We start from the raw sequence: 16,173 nt of genomic DNA, 5'->3' as shown, positions 1-16,173 counted from the left end.
AACTCACAAGGATATATGCAAATCAGCTCACCACGTTGATAGAAATGGCTACTTCTGACATCTCATTGACTCCTTCCACCCTGTACGCGTTACGCCCCCTCGTTTGGGCTTTTTCGGGAGAAAACTGAAAATCGGCTTGGGCAGGAAGAAGGTAAAATTGCCCAGTAGGCAAGTGGTTAAAAATATTGGGCCAAAGTACTGCATGTCCAGTGATAAAAATGGAAGGAAGATGACTTGTTCAACGAACAAGGTTTACTCTAAAGGGAATCCCATCACAAACATGTGCAATTCAAATCCAGTGTATAATCAAGAAAATAATTTGCAGGTGGTCTCGCATTAAAGCAAATCTGTAGATACAGTTGACATCCTATAACTAAGCTTCTAAGGGTATAGACAAATTCAGAAAGAAAGTGACACGACTTCTTTAAAAGTCAGTGGGCTGCAAATCGCGCAAGCACGATCCACAGCTACGTTTTCTTACTACCAGCTGCCAAGGTCTGCCGAGATTTGTGGTCAATTAGCAACAGAATTGAAGGTAACACTTTATTCCTGTGCAACCTTTATTTTTCCTGAGTCTCCCCCCCCCAAAGTAATTTCCCAAAGCATAGCCATATATTCAGCATTTACCAGTGTTCGCTTTTTTATTTATTTTTGTAGGATCGAAGGAAATAAATATTAACACTTTTTTCATCAGAAACCCTGAAACGGGTGACGTATTTGTGGGGTCGGAGTGTCACTGCAATCAGGCAGCTTTGCTGAAAAGCCGCTACTCAGAGCCGCTAATGATTCCTCGCCGCTCTGTGATGTACTGTGCTCATTAGGTATCCAAACATCAACCTGCAGCTTTCTCTGCCCTCAAAGCTTTATCCGTCCAGTTGCCATGGAGACGAGCGTACAGTCTCCTCGCTCGGCCGGTGACGGATGCTGCTCCCAGTAGGATTGTGATTGAGGGTAGGATTATTAAATGTTTCTTGGCACAGCCCAGCACCTGCCTATCCCTTTACAGCCTTCATAAGTCGGAGCCCACATAGCTGTTTGTGTTCATCATGTGCGTCGTGATTCTCTGCAGATCATATTATATTATGCCACAGTTTGAGTTCTGATGGTAAGCTTTGATTTAACCCTATTCCACAACCACAAAAAAAAAAAAAAAAATGACTGCTAGCTTCCACTTAAATTATTCATTGGATTCCAAAACTGTTTCTGCTGCAGGCAGCAAAAAGTAGAAGGAAGATAAAACCCAGGGCTGGAGATAGATCCATGGATTCCTGCTGCAACACCAACTTTTGATCCTACCATATGTGTTTTAATAACAGAACTTGAGATAAGACAGGGCAGATGAGGCGTTTCCAATCATCCAGTTGGGTGATCCCATGCCCATTGCAGCTTCACTTTCCTGCTCTTAGCTGACAGGAGAAGAACATGGCATGGTCTTCTGTTGCTGTAGCCCATCCTATACAAAGACAGCCATGTTGTGTGTTCAGAGATGCCTTCTGCACAGCAATGTTGTAAAGAGTGGTTAGGTGAGCAGTTGTGCACTTCCATCAGATGTAACATGTCTGACCACTAGGGTGTTTACAATCACAGAATTGCTGCTTACCGGAGGTTTTTCATGCCTCCTGACTCCTATAAACTCTGGACTAGAGGCTGTAGCATCTGGAAAAACCCAGAAGATCAGGATCTGTTGGTGCCTACAATCGTTCCTCCTGGCAGTTATTTAAATTCTGTATTTTAATGTTTGGTGGAGCTACAAAAAAAAACCTTTGACGATGTTTTATGCTATACAGAGTTGGTGGATCCAAGACGGTAACTTCTGTCTACGTTTGCGTAAATCAATAGATATGAGTTGGACAATGGAACTTATATTAAATACCAACTCCATATAATGTTTGTTTCCTTGCCTGTTTTCTGTAGTACTTTATCACCTTTTGATGAATATTCTCCATAGCACTTTTTCACCTCTTGATGAATGTTCCCTGTAGTACTTTCTTCCTCCTTGATTAATTTTACCTGTAGTACCTTCTCCCTCCTTGATGAACGTTCCCTGTAGTACTTTGCCACCCCTTCATGAATGTTTCCTAAAGTACTTTTTCACATTGAGATTAATATTCTCCATAGCCCTCTCTAACCCCTTGATGAATGTTCCCCCGTAGTACTTTCTCAACCCTTGATGAATGCTCCCCCATAGTACTTTCTCAACCCTTGATGAATGCTCCCCCATAGTACTTTCTCAACTCTTGATGAATGATCCCCCATAGTACTTTCTCAACTCTTGATGAATGATCCCCCATAGTACTTTCTCAACTCTTGATGAATGATCCCCCATAGTACTTTCTCAACTCTTGATGAATGATCCCCCATAGTACTTTCTCAACTCTTGATGAATGTTCCCCCATAGTACTTTCTCAACTCTTGATGAATGATCCCCCATAGTACTTTCTCAACTCTTGATGAATGATCCCCCATAGTACTTTCTCAACTCTTGATGAATGATCCCCCATAGTACTTTCTCAACTCTTGATGAATGATCCCCCATAGTACTTTCTCAACTCTTGATGAATGATCCCCCATAGTACTTTCTCAACTCTTGATGAATGATCCCCCATAGTACTTTCTCAACTCTTCATGAATGATCCCCCTTAGTACTTTCTCAACTCTTCATGAATGATCCCCCATAGTACTTTCTCAACTCTTGATGAATGATCCCCCCCATAGTACTTTTTCAACTCTTGATGAATGATCCCCCATAGTACTTTTCACATTGAGATGAATAGTCTCATTGGTACTTTTTCATTCCTTTGTGGACGTTCCCCATAGTACTTCAACAATGAACACCCCTTGTTGAAATCCCCATAGCACCCTCTCAACTCTTAATGACTCTTCCCTGTAGCACTTTTTCACCCCTCGTTGAATGTTTCCTAGTACTTTTTGACCTCGTTGAATATCCTCTACAGCACTTTATCACCCCTTGATGAATGTTCTCCATGGTACTTTCTCAGCTCTTGATGAATGTTTCCCATAATTCTTTTTCAACTCTTGATGAATGTTTCCTCTAGTACTTTTTCACAGAGCTCTTTTTCACCCCTTGATGACTGTTCCTTGTAGTACTTTTTCACTCCTTGTTGAAATTTCCCCATAGCACTTTTTCAACTCTCGATGAATGTTTCCTGTAGTACTTTCTCACCACTCAGTGTATGTTTCCTAATACTTTTTCACCTCTCTGAAAATTCTCTCTAGCCTTTTCTCACCCCTTGATGTTTTTCACTCGATGAATGTTCCCTGTAGAAATTTTCTTAACTCTCGATGAATGTTCCCCATAGTACTTTCTCAGCTCTTGATGAATGTTTCCCGTAGTCCTTTTTCACCTCTCGATTTTTTTTAAATATTTTTCATCTCCTGATGAATATTCTCCATAGTACTTTCTCACCCCTTGATGATCATTCCCCTGTAGTACTTTCAGCACGGAATGTTCCCTACGGTACTTTTTCTTTTTTCTGTAAAATGACCCCCTTGTATGTATTTTAGTTATGTATTTAGCGGAGTGCTTGTAGTTCAGCTTTAGACAAGTAAACCTTGGAGGGAAAATAACTTGCTATTTCATGTCGCTAAGATATCTCCAGCCTATAATAGATATTTGGAATTCTCATCTCTGTTTAGCTTATAGGTGGGCTTCCTTCATTGTGTAAAAAATACATGTAAAGTGTTTTTTGAATTCCTTCAAAGTCTTCTCAGCTTATACTTTTTATTTTTTTTATTTTTTTTTTCCCCCTTCCGTCTTGCAGGTGCTGAGGATGTGGTCATGGCGTTCTCCAGATCAGAGGCAGAAGACCGAAGGCAGTAACAACACAGCAGCCATATTTTCTTCCAAGAGCACAGATGGGCAAACCAGAGACACCACTGAATCTTTGGGGGCAGGCTGCCATATATCTGGATTGCTCTTCACCCTCCCCCCTTGTTTTTATGACCTCTTCCAATTTCCTAAAATATTTTTCTTGGTATTCTCCATTGTACTACAGACTCTCATCTTTAACCTCCAGTGTCTGCTCCCACCAACCAAACATCAGGGGAGGCCAGGAGCCCGAGGCATCATGGGAAACGGAACAGCTTGCCACCGCAGGAGCAAACTCCTCTCACCAGAGCTTCAGTCGATATTGCAGCCTTTATCTCCATGATTTATTATTTCCGCCATAACGTTTTATTTTTGCGTTGACGCTCCTGTTCCTGGATAGCAAGGTTTTTACCTACACTTGCTACTAATACCGTTTTTTTTTTTTATTTTTTTTTTTCAATGTGGTGTGAACGCAGAGCGAGTGTAACTCGGCCATTGGATGGCTGCTTTGTGGCTTCTGTGCTCACCGTCACATATTTTAATAATGACTTTTAAATTAGTTTTTTGTAATTGCATTTTTTTTGTTTTTTTGTTTTTGTTTTGTTAACATTGGCGCTTTTGGCTGTTACGACACTGTTTTCCTGACTTGAAAAAAAAAAAAAAAAAGAAAAAGTGAGCGAGCTTTCTGCAGTATTTATTACAAGTGTGAGGAAAGCGCAAGCTTCACTCCTTGTTATCACACTTTTGGAAGCATGTGAGTTTTAACTTGTTAAAGGTGTTTGTTTTATTTTTTATTTTTTTAAATGAGCCCGAGGAAATCGCGGGACTGAGCAACCCGGCCGCGAAATTGCACCGTTTGGGACTCTGTGACAGAGGATGAAAGAATACATAGTGCTGTCTTTACTGTGTTGTCGTATTGGTGTGACCAGAATTTTAGTTTTTTATTATTATTTTTTTTTTTTTTTTCCCCCCTCTGCGTTCTCTGTGCCATAACCGAAGTGGTTCTCAAGCCTGTCCTTGGCGTGGAAAAATAACCTCAACCTCGTGGAACAGCCTCTTTTGTGACTTGGACCAAAAGCTTACTGTATCGGTTTATCAGGGACGAGGCATCGAGGCACAGAGCAACTTTGTGCCTTGGTAAGGTTGCATTTTGTGACCTTATAAATGGAGAAGTTCAAAACGAAGCTAGCCATAGAGATTAATTGAGTCGTATGATGAGGACTTTTAAAACTGCCATGGGTTTGGGTGTCTTGATCGACCTCCATGACTCTGCTGCAAACGTAAAGGGTTGAGGAGGAGTTTCAAAGAGGCAAAGCGATGGTTTTGTTTCATTCGAGTAAACTGAAGCTTTTCGGCTCGGTTCACACTGCTGCGACCTCCATTGTGCGATTTCCAGTGCGACATGCTTGCGACTTAGCGATACTAAACACACTGTTTATTTTACATTTTCCCTTCTACTTCTGTATGTGGATGATGGCACTGTAATTATTTTAATAAAAAAAAAAAAAAAAATCTAAGTACCTTTTTCCTAATCGATAGGCAGCTGTTGCATGACCCAAATCTTTCCCAGCCTGTCTGCTGGGAAACATAAGCAGGAGGAGCTTCTAGTCCTCTGCTGCTGGTCACATGTTCAAAATCTAAAAAACGGCCTTTGGAATAAAGTAGGGGTCGGCCGATAATTAACTTTTTTTTTTTTTTTGAAGAAACGGTAAAAAAAAACTTACCAATATTGCTTCAAGTGGTGGTATCACCCCAGTGCCATTCTTTAGAGGGGACGGTCTGCTTTCTTGTAATAACCGATGTGGCTAAGCAGCCGCTCGCCCGTTATCACAAGTAGCGGAAGGGTTTTTGTCACTTTAAGGAGTCTAGGGCACTCAAGTCGCATCAAAGTAGTGCAGGAAACATTTTAAAAGTCGCATTGATTTGAACGGCCGAAATTTAAAATGGGTTTTTAATTGTCATGCGACTTATGTATCGCAAGGCAGGAGAACGTCGCCAGCGCACCGTGGATCTCCAATCCTGGGTCCAACGCGATTTATTCAGCGATCTCATTGGTAGAGCAAAAGCAAAATTTCGGAGCCACGCAGGACCCCTTCATCAGGCATGTGACAAAACGTGTTCCAACCAAGAAACTATGTAAATAACCTTCCACCAATCAGTGATGCAGACAATTTGGCTAAACCACACCCCTTGACACCATAATATGTGTCACAAGCAAAGTCGCAGCAGTGTGAACCAGGGATGATTCTACAATAACTCGATACCTAGCGAGTACAGGAGGATTTTAATATATAGTTGGATTAAGATAGGGCACTCGAAAATAAATGGGGGTTCTATTGTTTAGCACAGTGCTGTCAGTTTTACACTGTGAGCATGTTTACAGGAGAGCGCTGGTATAACCTCATCAGTGTGCTGCTGATCTTTTATTATCCAGTGTGACTGAGGGAGGGGGAGGGGGTCCTTGACCAGGCCGTAACCGCACTTAACTGCACTAGAGGTCAGGGACCATGCTGTGCTCTCTGGCAGGCGTGCCTAGATCTCATGACAGCCTGAGCAGAACTACAAAACCTGTAGTAGGCAAGAAAAGGTCACAAGTGAGCCGTTTAGCTTTGCAACATCCGCCTGCAAAAGAAATCTACGGGTGTGTTGTAAGTTTTGCCATATGTCAAAAATCGGCGCATCAGCTGAACGTTCCGCTAAATTGTTGGACTTATTTATTAAAAGCTGTGGCTATATCTGCTGTGTATGGCAAGCTGGCGATCAGGGCATAAAATGTCACTTCCACTGTTTTGTTACTTGTTTAGATAAATAGGAAGCACAATGGGTTTTAATGGCTGGTTTGTGATTGCTACCCATGGTGGGGAAGGGGGGTCATAAAGCTCCCACATGTTAAGATAAAGCCTTTCCTCTAAAGCAGGCCATAGATGACACAACTTTTTTTTTTTTTTTTCTTTCGTTCCATCACAGGTTGCAGGGAAGAAAATTGCTCTATCCCCATCAACGCAGTGTTGATGCTGGAATGCCTCCCACAGCACTATTGTATTCTGCCAGCAGGGGGCTCAGGGAAGCCTTCACAGCTGGCAGGACACAATGACTACTGCTAGCAGCTATAACTGCTGGCAGGAATCGTATGTGGAAAAATTCGACAGGCTGGTTGTACCCAAGTCGATCCCTGCTGAACCGGCCAAATTTCAATCCATGTATGGAAGCCTTTAAAACTGGAGTTACAGGTTGCCTAATCGTACAAGTCCGCCTAGTAAAATTCTGCATTCTTATAGCAATTGAGGGGATCTCTCCCCAAGAAAAGGGCAATTCACATTCACAAGAGAACATTTCCAGTGATGTTATTAAAGTGGATGTAAAACCGAAAATTATTATTATTTTTTTTTGATGTCATAATGTAGAGTATAAGACTTCCTATAATTGGAGCCCAGTCTGGCCACAAAGAGTTAATCCAGCTCTGAGCAATCCTCTTTTATTGTTCAGTGAGATAAATCTTGACAGAGAAAAACTGTCAGATCCCCCCCCCCCCCCTTGCTGTGAGTGACAGGTGATTTACATATCTCGTGCACTAGCCTAAGAGACATGCATTCTTTTTTAATTCCCTCCCACTCCTTTCTTCTGCTGCTCTGCAAGGATTGGCTGTTCCACACCTCAGCATGATTTGGCATGCTGAAGTCATGTGAGGACTTTTATGGGTTTTGACTGGATGTTAAAGATCATAGCAGAAGTTCAGTGTAAGAAATACACAGGAGAAAATGCATGTTGATAAGCGGAGTGTAGAGGTGGGCGGGGAGTCTACTGACATCACAACTCCACCCACTGAGCCCTGGAAAACAGACCCACCCACAAAATCTGCAGTTTTTCGGGTCTCATAGCAGACAGAGGGGAGACATTTGACAGATAAGTATACATGTAGAGGCATGTATATCCTTCTAGATGAACAATATCGCAGTAGTTTATAAAGGATAAGAGTGGGTTTACATCCACTTTAAATACTTAATTGATCCTGGATGGGGCCATATTGAATCTGCAGTATCTAGAATTCCAGCAGCATGCAGCTTTCTGCTATAGGAGAGATTAGATGGACAGCCACAACGATGACTTTCTATGAAAGCCTGTTCACAAAAAAAAAAAAATCAGTAAAGCGACTTGTCTGCTATAGAAGGTTGTTTTAACCGCTTCAGCCCCAGATGATTTACCCCCCTTAATGACCAGGCCATTTATTTTATTTTTGCGATACGGCACTGCCGCTTTAACTGACTATTGCACGGTCGTGTGACGCTGTACTCAAATTTTACATCTTTTCCCCACTAATAGCGCTTTCTTTTGGTGGTATTTGATCACCTCTGCGGTTTTTATTTTTTGCACTATAAACAAAAAAAGACTGACCATTTTGAAAAAAAATACTTTTTTACTTTGTGCTATAATTAATATCCAAAAAATGTAAAAAACGAATTTCTTCAGTTTAGGCCAATATGTATTCTACATATTTTTGGTAAAAAAAAAAAAAAAATCTCAATAAGCTTATATTGGTTTGCGCAAAAGTTGTAGCATCTCCAAAATAGGGGATATATGGCATTTTTATTATAATTTTTTTTTATACTAGTAATGGCAGTGATCAGAGATTTTTTTTTTATTTTTTTTTAATTTTTTTATTTTTTTTTATTTATTTTTTGGGGGGGGGGGACTGCAACATTGCGGCGGATAGATCAGACACTTTTTTTTGGGACCAGTGACATTTATACAGCAATCAGTGCTATAAAAATGCACTGATTACTGTATAAAGGTAACTGGCGGGGAAGGGTGTCCTAGGGAGGTGTTTCTGACTGAGTACAGAGATCCTCATCACTAGGAACAAACGATCACACTGTACTCCCCTGACAGAACGGGGATCTGCTTGTTTACATTGACAGATCCCTGTTCTGGCTCTCTGTGGAGAGATCGTGGGTGGCCAGTGGACATCACAGCCAGCGGATATGTACAGCAGCTCCCCCACCGTGTACCTGTTACTGTTCGCTGTTAAAGGGAGCGACGTACAGCTACGACGATTCGCGGGATCGAGCCGACCTACCGCAGTTTAATGCCGGCTGGTCGGTAAGCGGTTAAAATTTATTACCAAAAACAGAGGCACAAAAATGCATTAATGTGAACGTCTTCCAGAGGAACCAGTGATAAAAAAATACACTGCGTTTCTGCAAAAAGCATGAAAAAACGCATTGGTGTGAATGGAACCTGTCATGATAGAAGTATGGGAACATCTACCTGCGGGTTCATGGACGGTCAATTCTTATCCTTCAGTTTTTAGGGCTTGTTTGATTCGTTATATAGGACTCTGCCCAGCCCTGGATGCAGACAACTGTTTGCACCCAGGAACGGCATTTATGGCAGCGTACAAACTGGCTAAATGTCCAGTGATTTTCGGCAGTGAACGAACGCTGCAGCCTAACTGCCCTCCATCCACCTATCTGTGTCGTTAACCTGAAAAAAAGCATGTGCTTATCAGTTGTCCAATATTGTACCCCTTTTATTCCAGGTCATGGATTCCCAAAACAAGGAAGTGAGATGGTCCTCACGTTGGGGGGATGGGTTCCCTTAAACCCCCTGCAATCTCTTACCCCATTGCTTTTATTTTATTTTTGTAAATACGTTGGTTGCCAATATGGACTTTTATGCTACTAAGAAATTACAAAGACTAAGCACCCTTACCCTTATACTGTACGCAGGCCTTTTTTTCCCTTCTACACCCGTATCTAAAATAATTTTACTTTGGCTGGAAAGGCTAATTCAATATTTATCACACATGGTCTTTACACAGAGGTGTACAGGGGGGGGAAAAAATACCAAATTACTTAAAATGGAGAGAGATCGCCAATCCTCACCCTTAACATTCACTAGGAACAAGCTTACAAAATGGCCGCCATCAGGTTGGTTTTGAGACAATCGTATCCCTGGCAGTAGAAGTCATGATGTGCACTGGATCAGACCGGAACGCATTGACTGTTTTTTGTGACTAAGTTCCTTCACAGTTGGAGTACCTTTCAGCACAACTTGGAGGCTCATCTTACTCCAGCAGTGCAGAGATTAAATTATCATGTAAATGGTTTGTGAACCACTTTTCCCCGGAAATGTTTGATGTCTGCACAGCGAGGAACGCTGGAAGTGAGTGTGTTTGTCTTTCAGATCAATGTAAACCTTAACAAAGCAACATAAAACCTGCTTATAAACTTCAACTGCCTCTGTTTTTTTGTTATTTGGTGAACGGTGATGAATAATTGTTGGGTTTTTCTTGCACCCTTCGGTAAAATGGGTCATCATGCAGGAGACTTTGGAAAAGCTAAATTGGCTGTCGAAAGCACCGTACTAACGATCCGAAAATTGGCAGACAGCTCATTGTCCAAATTTTTTAATATGATTTTCGTTTCTTGTGTACGGCCCTCAAGACTGGGATGCCATTAAAGTTCATGTGCCTCAATACTTTTGGTAATCTAGTGTATGTAACCTATTAGGTGCTGCATTTTTGTGTTTTTATTAGGACCGTAGGCATGTCTGTAAGGGGGAAATTCTGGTCACCAAGGTAAGGAGAACATTCTTCCCACCATCAATGTAAGTGGCACTTTCTTGGTGACCACCAATGGGCTAATCTTAGCAGGGGTTCCCTGAGACCTAAAAAAGTATTGCAAGGGTTCCTTTGGCATAAAAGGTTTTAAAAAAAAAAAAAAAAAAAATGCCTTCTCTAAGGTAGAGAGGTTGGGAAGGGCTGTTCTAGGGCATCTTAAAGAGGAAGTAAACCCTCCTAAACATGTCTAGCTTGTTAGATAATACTTTTCTCAGGCAGCTGCTCGCTGCCTGAGAGTGAACGAACTTGTCACATTTTCGTAAAAACCGCCGTTTACATGTCCGTGACGTCAGCCGCGCTTGCGCAGTGTGGACGTGCGAATGCGGCGTATATTGTATTGCCGACTTTCATCTTCCTGCCTCTCTGCCTTTTTTTAATACGAGGCATTCTCCTCATTGTGGCAGAGGAGAAGTCTCGCGTTGTAAAGCTACTATATTGGTCACATGCTTTGTTGCCTTAGTAACGGCAACCGAGATCGAGGCTTGGTTAGGATTTCTTATGACGCTACGGCGCATGCGTGAGATTTCCGGAGTGAAATCTAACTAAGGGCGGAAATGACGTCCGGAAAGGACGTCAAAACCAGAATTTGAAATGGCGCGGGCGATACCCGGAAGGGAGATATTTCGGAAACGCTAAAAAAAGGTATTTACAGCGCTCGTTTTGAGAAATTAGATATATAGGATGAAGGCTGATGTACAGTATTAGATTAACAGTAGAAAATTGGAATTTTTTTGGTCGGGTTTACTTCCTCTTTAAAAGACCCACATATGAGAGTCAGGGTGGTCTCTCAGATTCCATAAAGAATGACCAACTGTGGTGGAAATAACTTACTGCTGGCGAGCTTTGCAGTCCCAACCGTGCCTCCCTCACCTCCCATATGTTTGCCTCCATAAAAATCCTTGATGTAATCTGAGAGACCACCCTGGCCAGGAGATAAGTGTTCCTCCTTTTTTTGTCAGACAAAAGCTGGATGTGCAAACTATAAAATTTTTGTCGGATGTGAACTCAACGTCAGATTTTCGTTCCAGACATGAAAGAATAGATACAGAACTATTCAAAACATTACGTCACTTCTGATGTATGAATTTTGGTCTTTCACTTTCAACACGAGACTGCCACAAAAACCGGATGTTCAGTTGACCGAAAATCTAAACGTGTGTTTGTGGTTTTAGTCTATAAGATTCAATATCAAGTTAGCCCACTATTTGCAGCTAAAACAGATTCAGGTTATAACGGGAGTTATCAAACCTGTAAGTAACATTTGAAATTTCCTGTTAGTAATATTATTGTAACTAGGGAAAATGGAGGTTAGGGAGATTAAAGGTTCTGTGCAGTGCACCGTGTGCCACGTGTATACAACAATGGAGCAACAGATTTCAGCAGGTTGCCGTTCTGGAAGCTCGCATTCGAGATCTGGAGAAGCAAGTTGCAACACTGGGCAGAACTGGCAACCTTTAAAGGTATCCTCTGCTCACTGAGCAGGTGGTTAATGGGGAGGGTTGGAGGGTTAAGGCTGGATTCACACCTATGCATTTTTTTGTGCTTTTTGCATTTTGCAGATTTGTACTACAGTCCATTTAATATGGTTTCCTATGGAACACATTCTGTTGTGCAAATCTGCAAAAAGCACTAAAAATGCCATAGGTGTGAATCCAGCTTAAGTCAGGATTATCAGTTGGGAAGATGGGTTAATACAGGTAAAGGGAGTGGTAGGGGCTCAAAGAAAAGGAAAGCCAGCCCTGGGTTTAAGCACCCCAGCAGATTGCGCTAAGTTGGGTGAAGATGTGGGGGTGTCAAGCTCAGGAGGCAACCCTAGCTATCACTGCTCCCCCTAACAGCTGGGAGAGCAGCCCATCTAGTAGGGGTGCTGAGGAGAGTGCAGGTAGGCCTAGACCAGTGGTGGCGAACCTTGGCACCCCAGATGTTTTGGAACTACATTTCCCATGATGCTCAGCTATACTGTAGAGTGCATGAGCATCATGGGAAATGTAGTTCCAAAACATCTGGGGTGCCAAGGTTCGCCATCACTGGCCTAGACAGTTGGTGGTAATAGGGTGTTCTCTAATCCAGCGGTCATCATCCCTGTCCTCAGGGCCCACTAACAGGCCAGGTTTTATGTACTACCTTGGGGAGATGCAGACTAGAATACTGCAATCACTGAGCAGCAAATTATATCACCTGTGATGTATTTCAGTTATCTTGCAAACCTGGCCTGGTAGTGGGCCCTGAGGACAGGCTTAATGACCACTGCTCTAATCAGAACAACTGAGAGAATAATTTGTCACTAGGATCGCCTCAACCGAATAGTTTGCTGTGTCCCTGGTGCCAGGGTTCAGCATATGGTGGACCAGGTTGATAAATTACTGGGAGGGGCTGAGCATGACCCAGCTGTCTTGGTCCACGTTGGAACCAATGACAGAATATATGGAAGGTGAAGGCTCCTTAACCACCTTCAGACCGGACCATTTTGCTGGTAAATGACCAGAGGTCTTTTTACACTTTGGCACTGCGCTGCTTTAACTGGTAATTGCGCGGTCATGCAATGTTGTACCCAAACAAAATTTGCGTCCTTTTCTTCCCACAAATAGAGCTTTCTTTTGATGGTATTTGATTGCCTCTGCGATTTTTATTTTTTGCGATATAAACGTAAAAAGACCGCAAATTTTGAAAAAAAATGATATTTTCTACTTTTTGTTATTAGAAAAATCCAATAAACTCAATTTTAGTCATACATTTAGGCCAAAATGTATTCAGCCACATGTCTTTGGTAAAAAAAAAGTCAATAACTGTATATTTATTGGTTTGCGCAAAAGTTGTCACATCTACAAACTAAGGTACGTTTTCTGGAATTTACGCAGCTTTTAGTTTACGACTGCCTATCTCATTTCTTGAGGTGCTAAAATGGCAGGGCAGTACAAAACCCCCCCAAATGACCCCATTTTGGAAAGTAGACACCCTAAGGAAATTGATAAGTGGCATGTTGAGCCCATTGAATATTTTTTTTTTTTGCCTCAAGCGATTGAATAATGACAAAAAAAAAATTTATTTTTTTTTTTTACACAAAGTTGTCACTAAATGATATATTGCTCACACATGCTATGGGCATATGTGAAATGACACCCCAAAATAAATTCTGCTGCTTCTCTTGAGTACGGGGATACCACATATGTGGGACTTTTTGGGAGCCTAGCCACGTACGGGGCCCCGAAAACCAAGCACCGCCTTCAGGCTTTCTAAGGGCATTACAGTTTTGAAGGCCATAAAATGCCAAGATGGCACAAACCCCCCCCCCAAATGACCCCATTTTGGAAAGTAGACACCCCTAAATTTAGGGGTACACTAGTGAGACTAGGTAATAAATGGCGGGTGCCCTGAAACTATAAAAAAAATAACTAACCAACCAGTGTCACCTGTAACAGTTATATGGTGATCACTGGTGAAAGGGTTAACTAGGGGGCAATCAGGGGGCTTTATGCGGTAGTATATGGGGGTCCCTGGCGCTATAAAAAGCTGCGGCGAACCTAAATACCTACCTGCCTAACAAGCGTCACCTGTGACACTAATACAGTGATCAGAAAAACGATCGCTTATTAGGCTGGGTTCACACTGGAGCGATGCGGGAATGCCACGAATCCGCGGCGGGTTCCCGCATCACATGCCTCCCGGCGGCAGTTCACACTGCCCTATGCGAACTGCTGGGAGTGTCAGTGAAATGTTAATGACACCCCCAGATCAGTTCGCATATCGCAGTGCGATCTGCAAACTCGGATCGCATGGTGTGAACACCCATGCGATCCGATTCTGCTGCGGACCAAAAAAAGGGTCCCGTGCGAGTTTGCGGCGGGTGCGACACGAATTCAGCCATACTATCTGTATGGCTGAACTCGAATCGCACAGAGATCGGATGTGATTTGCACTGCAGTGCGGTGCGAATCACATCCGTTCTCATAAACCGCTGCAATGTGAACCCAGCCTTAGTGACACTGGCGACGGGGGGTGATCACGGGGTTAAACCTTTATTGGGGGGGGTTAGGGGGGTACCTTAGAACTAAAGGGGGCTAACCCTAACTGCCCTAACAGTTATTACAGTCACAAATGACACCCGCCGGGTGATCAGGGGGTTAAACCTTTATTAGGTAATAAATGGCGGGTGCCCTGAAACTATAAAAAAAATAACTAACCAACCAGCGTCACCTGTAACAGTTATATGGTGATCACTGGTGAAAGGGTTAACTAGGGGGCAATCAGGGGGCTTTATGCGGTAGGATATGGGGGTCCCTAGCGCTATAAAAAGCTGCGGCGAACCTAAATACCTACCTGCCTAACAAGCGTCACCTGTGACACTAATACAGCGATCAGAAAAACTATCGCTTATTAGGCTGGGTTCACACTGGAGCGATGCGGGAACGCCATGAATCCGCGGCGGGTTCCCGCATCGCATGCCTCCCGGCGGCAGTTCACACTGCCCTATGCGAACTGCTGGGAGTGTCAGTGAAATGTTAATGACACCCCCAGATCAGTTCGCATATCGCAGTGCGATCTGCAAACTCGGATCGCATGGTGTGAACACCCATGCGATCCGATTCTGCTGCGGGCCAAAAAAAGGGTCCCGTGCGAATTTGCGGCGGGTGCGACACGAATTCAGCCATACTATCTGTATGGCTGAACTCGAATCGCACAGAGATCGGATGTGATTTGCACTGCAGTGCGGTGCGAATCACATTCGTTCTCATAAACCGCTGCAATGTGAACCCAGCCTTAGTGACACTGGCGACGGGGGGTGATCACGGGGTTAAACCTTTATTGGGGGGTTAGGGGGGCACATTAGAACTAAAGGGGGCTAACCCTAACTGCCCTAACAGTTACTACAGTCACAAATGACACCAATGAAAAAAAAAAAAAAAAAGCAATTGGTGTCACTGTGACTGGGGGGGCAGGGGTAATTGGGGGGTGATCGGGGGTAAAGGGGGGGTGTGAGTGTGCCTGGCATGTTCTACTGTATGTGGGGTGTGTTGGTGCAACTCACCGAACCTCTCTCCTCGGTGCCGGAACGAAAACTACCGACACGGAGGAGAGAATACATCACTTCCTCTCCTGTGTTTACATTACAGGAGAGGAAGTGATGTCACCGGACATTTTCATTCGCCGGGAGCGATCGAGAGGGGGTGGCCATGAATGAATGGCCGTCCCCTCGTCCGGGATCGCTCCCGAACGAATACCGACCGCCGCAGGCACCGGGCGGGGGCCCGATCGGGCCCCCGACCGGCGGCCAGGCAAGGACGTACATGTAAGCCCTTATGCCTGCCTGTGCCATTCTGCCGACGTACATCGGCGTGCGGCGGTCGGCAAGTGGTTAAGAACTAATTTAAAGAACTAGGCTGCAAGTTGAAGGAAAGGACCTCCAAGGTGATATTCTCTTAAATATTGCCTGTGCCATGCGCAACACGGGAAAGATGGGGTAATTAGAGAGCTGAATGCATGGTTAACCTGGTATAAGGGGGGGATTTGGGTTTTTAGAGCACTGGGCTCACTTTTTATTGGAGTGTAACCTATATGCTAAAGAAGGTTTGCATCTAAATGGAAGGGGGTCTACTGTGCTGTCCATCAGCACATCCTCCACAGTTGATCACCTTTTTGTTGCACCCTCCCTTCTAGATTGTAAGCTCTAATGAGCATAAGTCTAATATTTAGGGACTCGTTAATGCCTGGAATAGTACCACTGGAT

The 16,173-nt window shown here is 43.4% G+C and overlaps 1 protein-coding gene across 1 annotated transcript in view; it reads left to right on the top strand.

Moving 5' to 3' along the window:
• CTNNBIP1 (catenin beta interacting protein 1) overlaps positions 1–10,062 on the top strand; it is a 69,741-nt gene extending 59,679 nt beyond the window's left edge. The window contains exon 5 of the mRNA XM_077458153.1: positions 3,783–10,062. Coding sequence (XP_077314279.1) covers positions 3,783–3,841 — 59 coding nt within the window. The 3' untranslated portion in view covers positions 3,842–10,062. The remainder of the gene's footprint in view (positions 1–3,782) is intronic.
• Positions 10,063–16,173: the final 6,111 nt, after the last annotated feature.

This window comes from Lithobates pipiens, unplaced genomic scaffold (genome assembly GCF_037356315.1).
Source record: "Lithobates pipiens isolate NorthernLeopardFrog02 unplaced genomic scaffold, aLitPip1_a1.2 Scaffold_27, whole genome shotgun sequence".
NCBI classification, from domain to species: Eukaryota; Metazoa; Chordata; class Amphibia; order Anura; family Ranidae; genus Lithobates; species Lithobates pipiens.
This window is presented reverse-complemented; position numbering and strand designations above follow the sequence as displayed.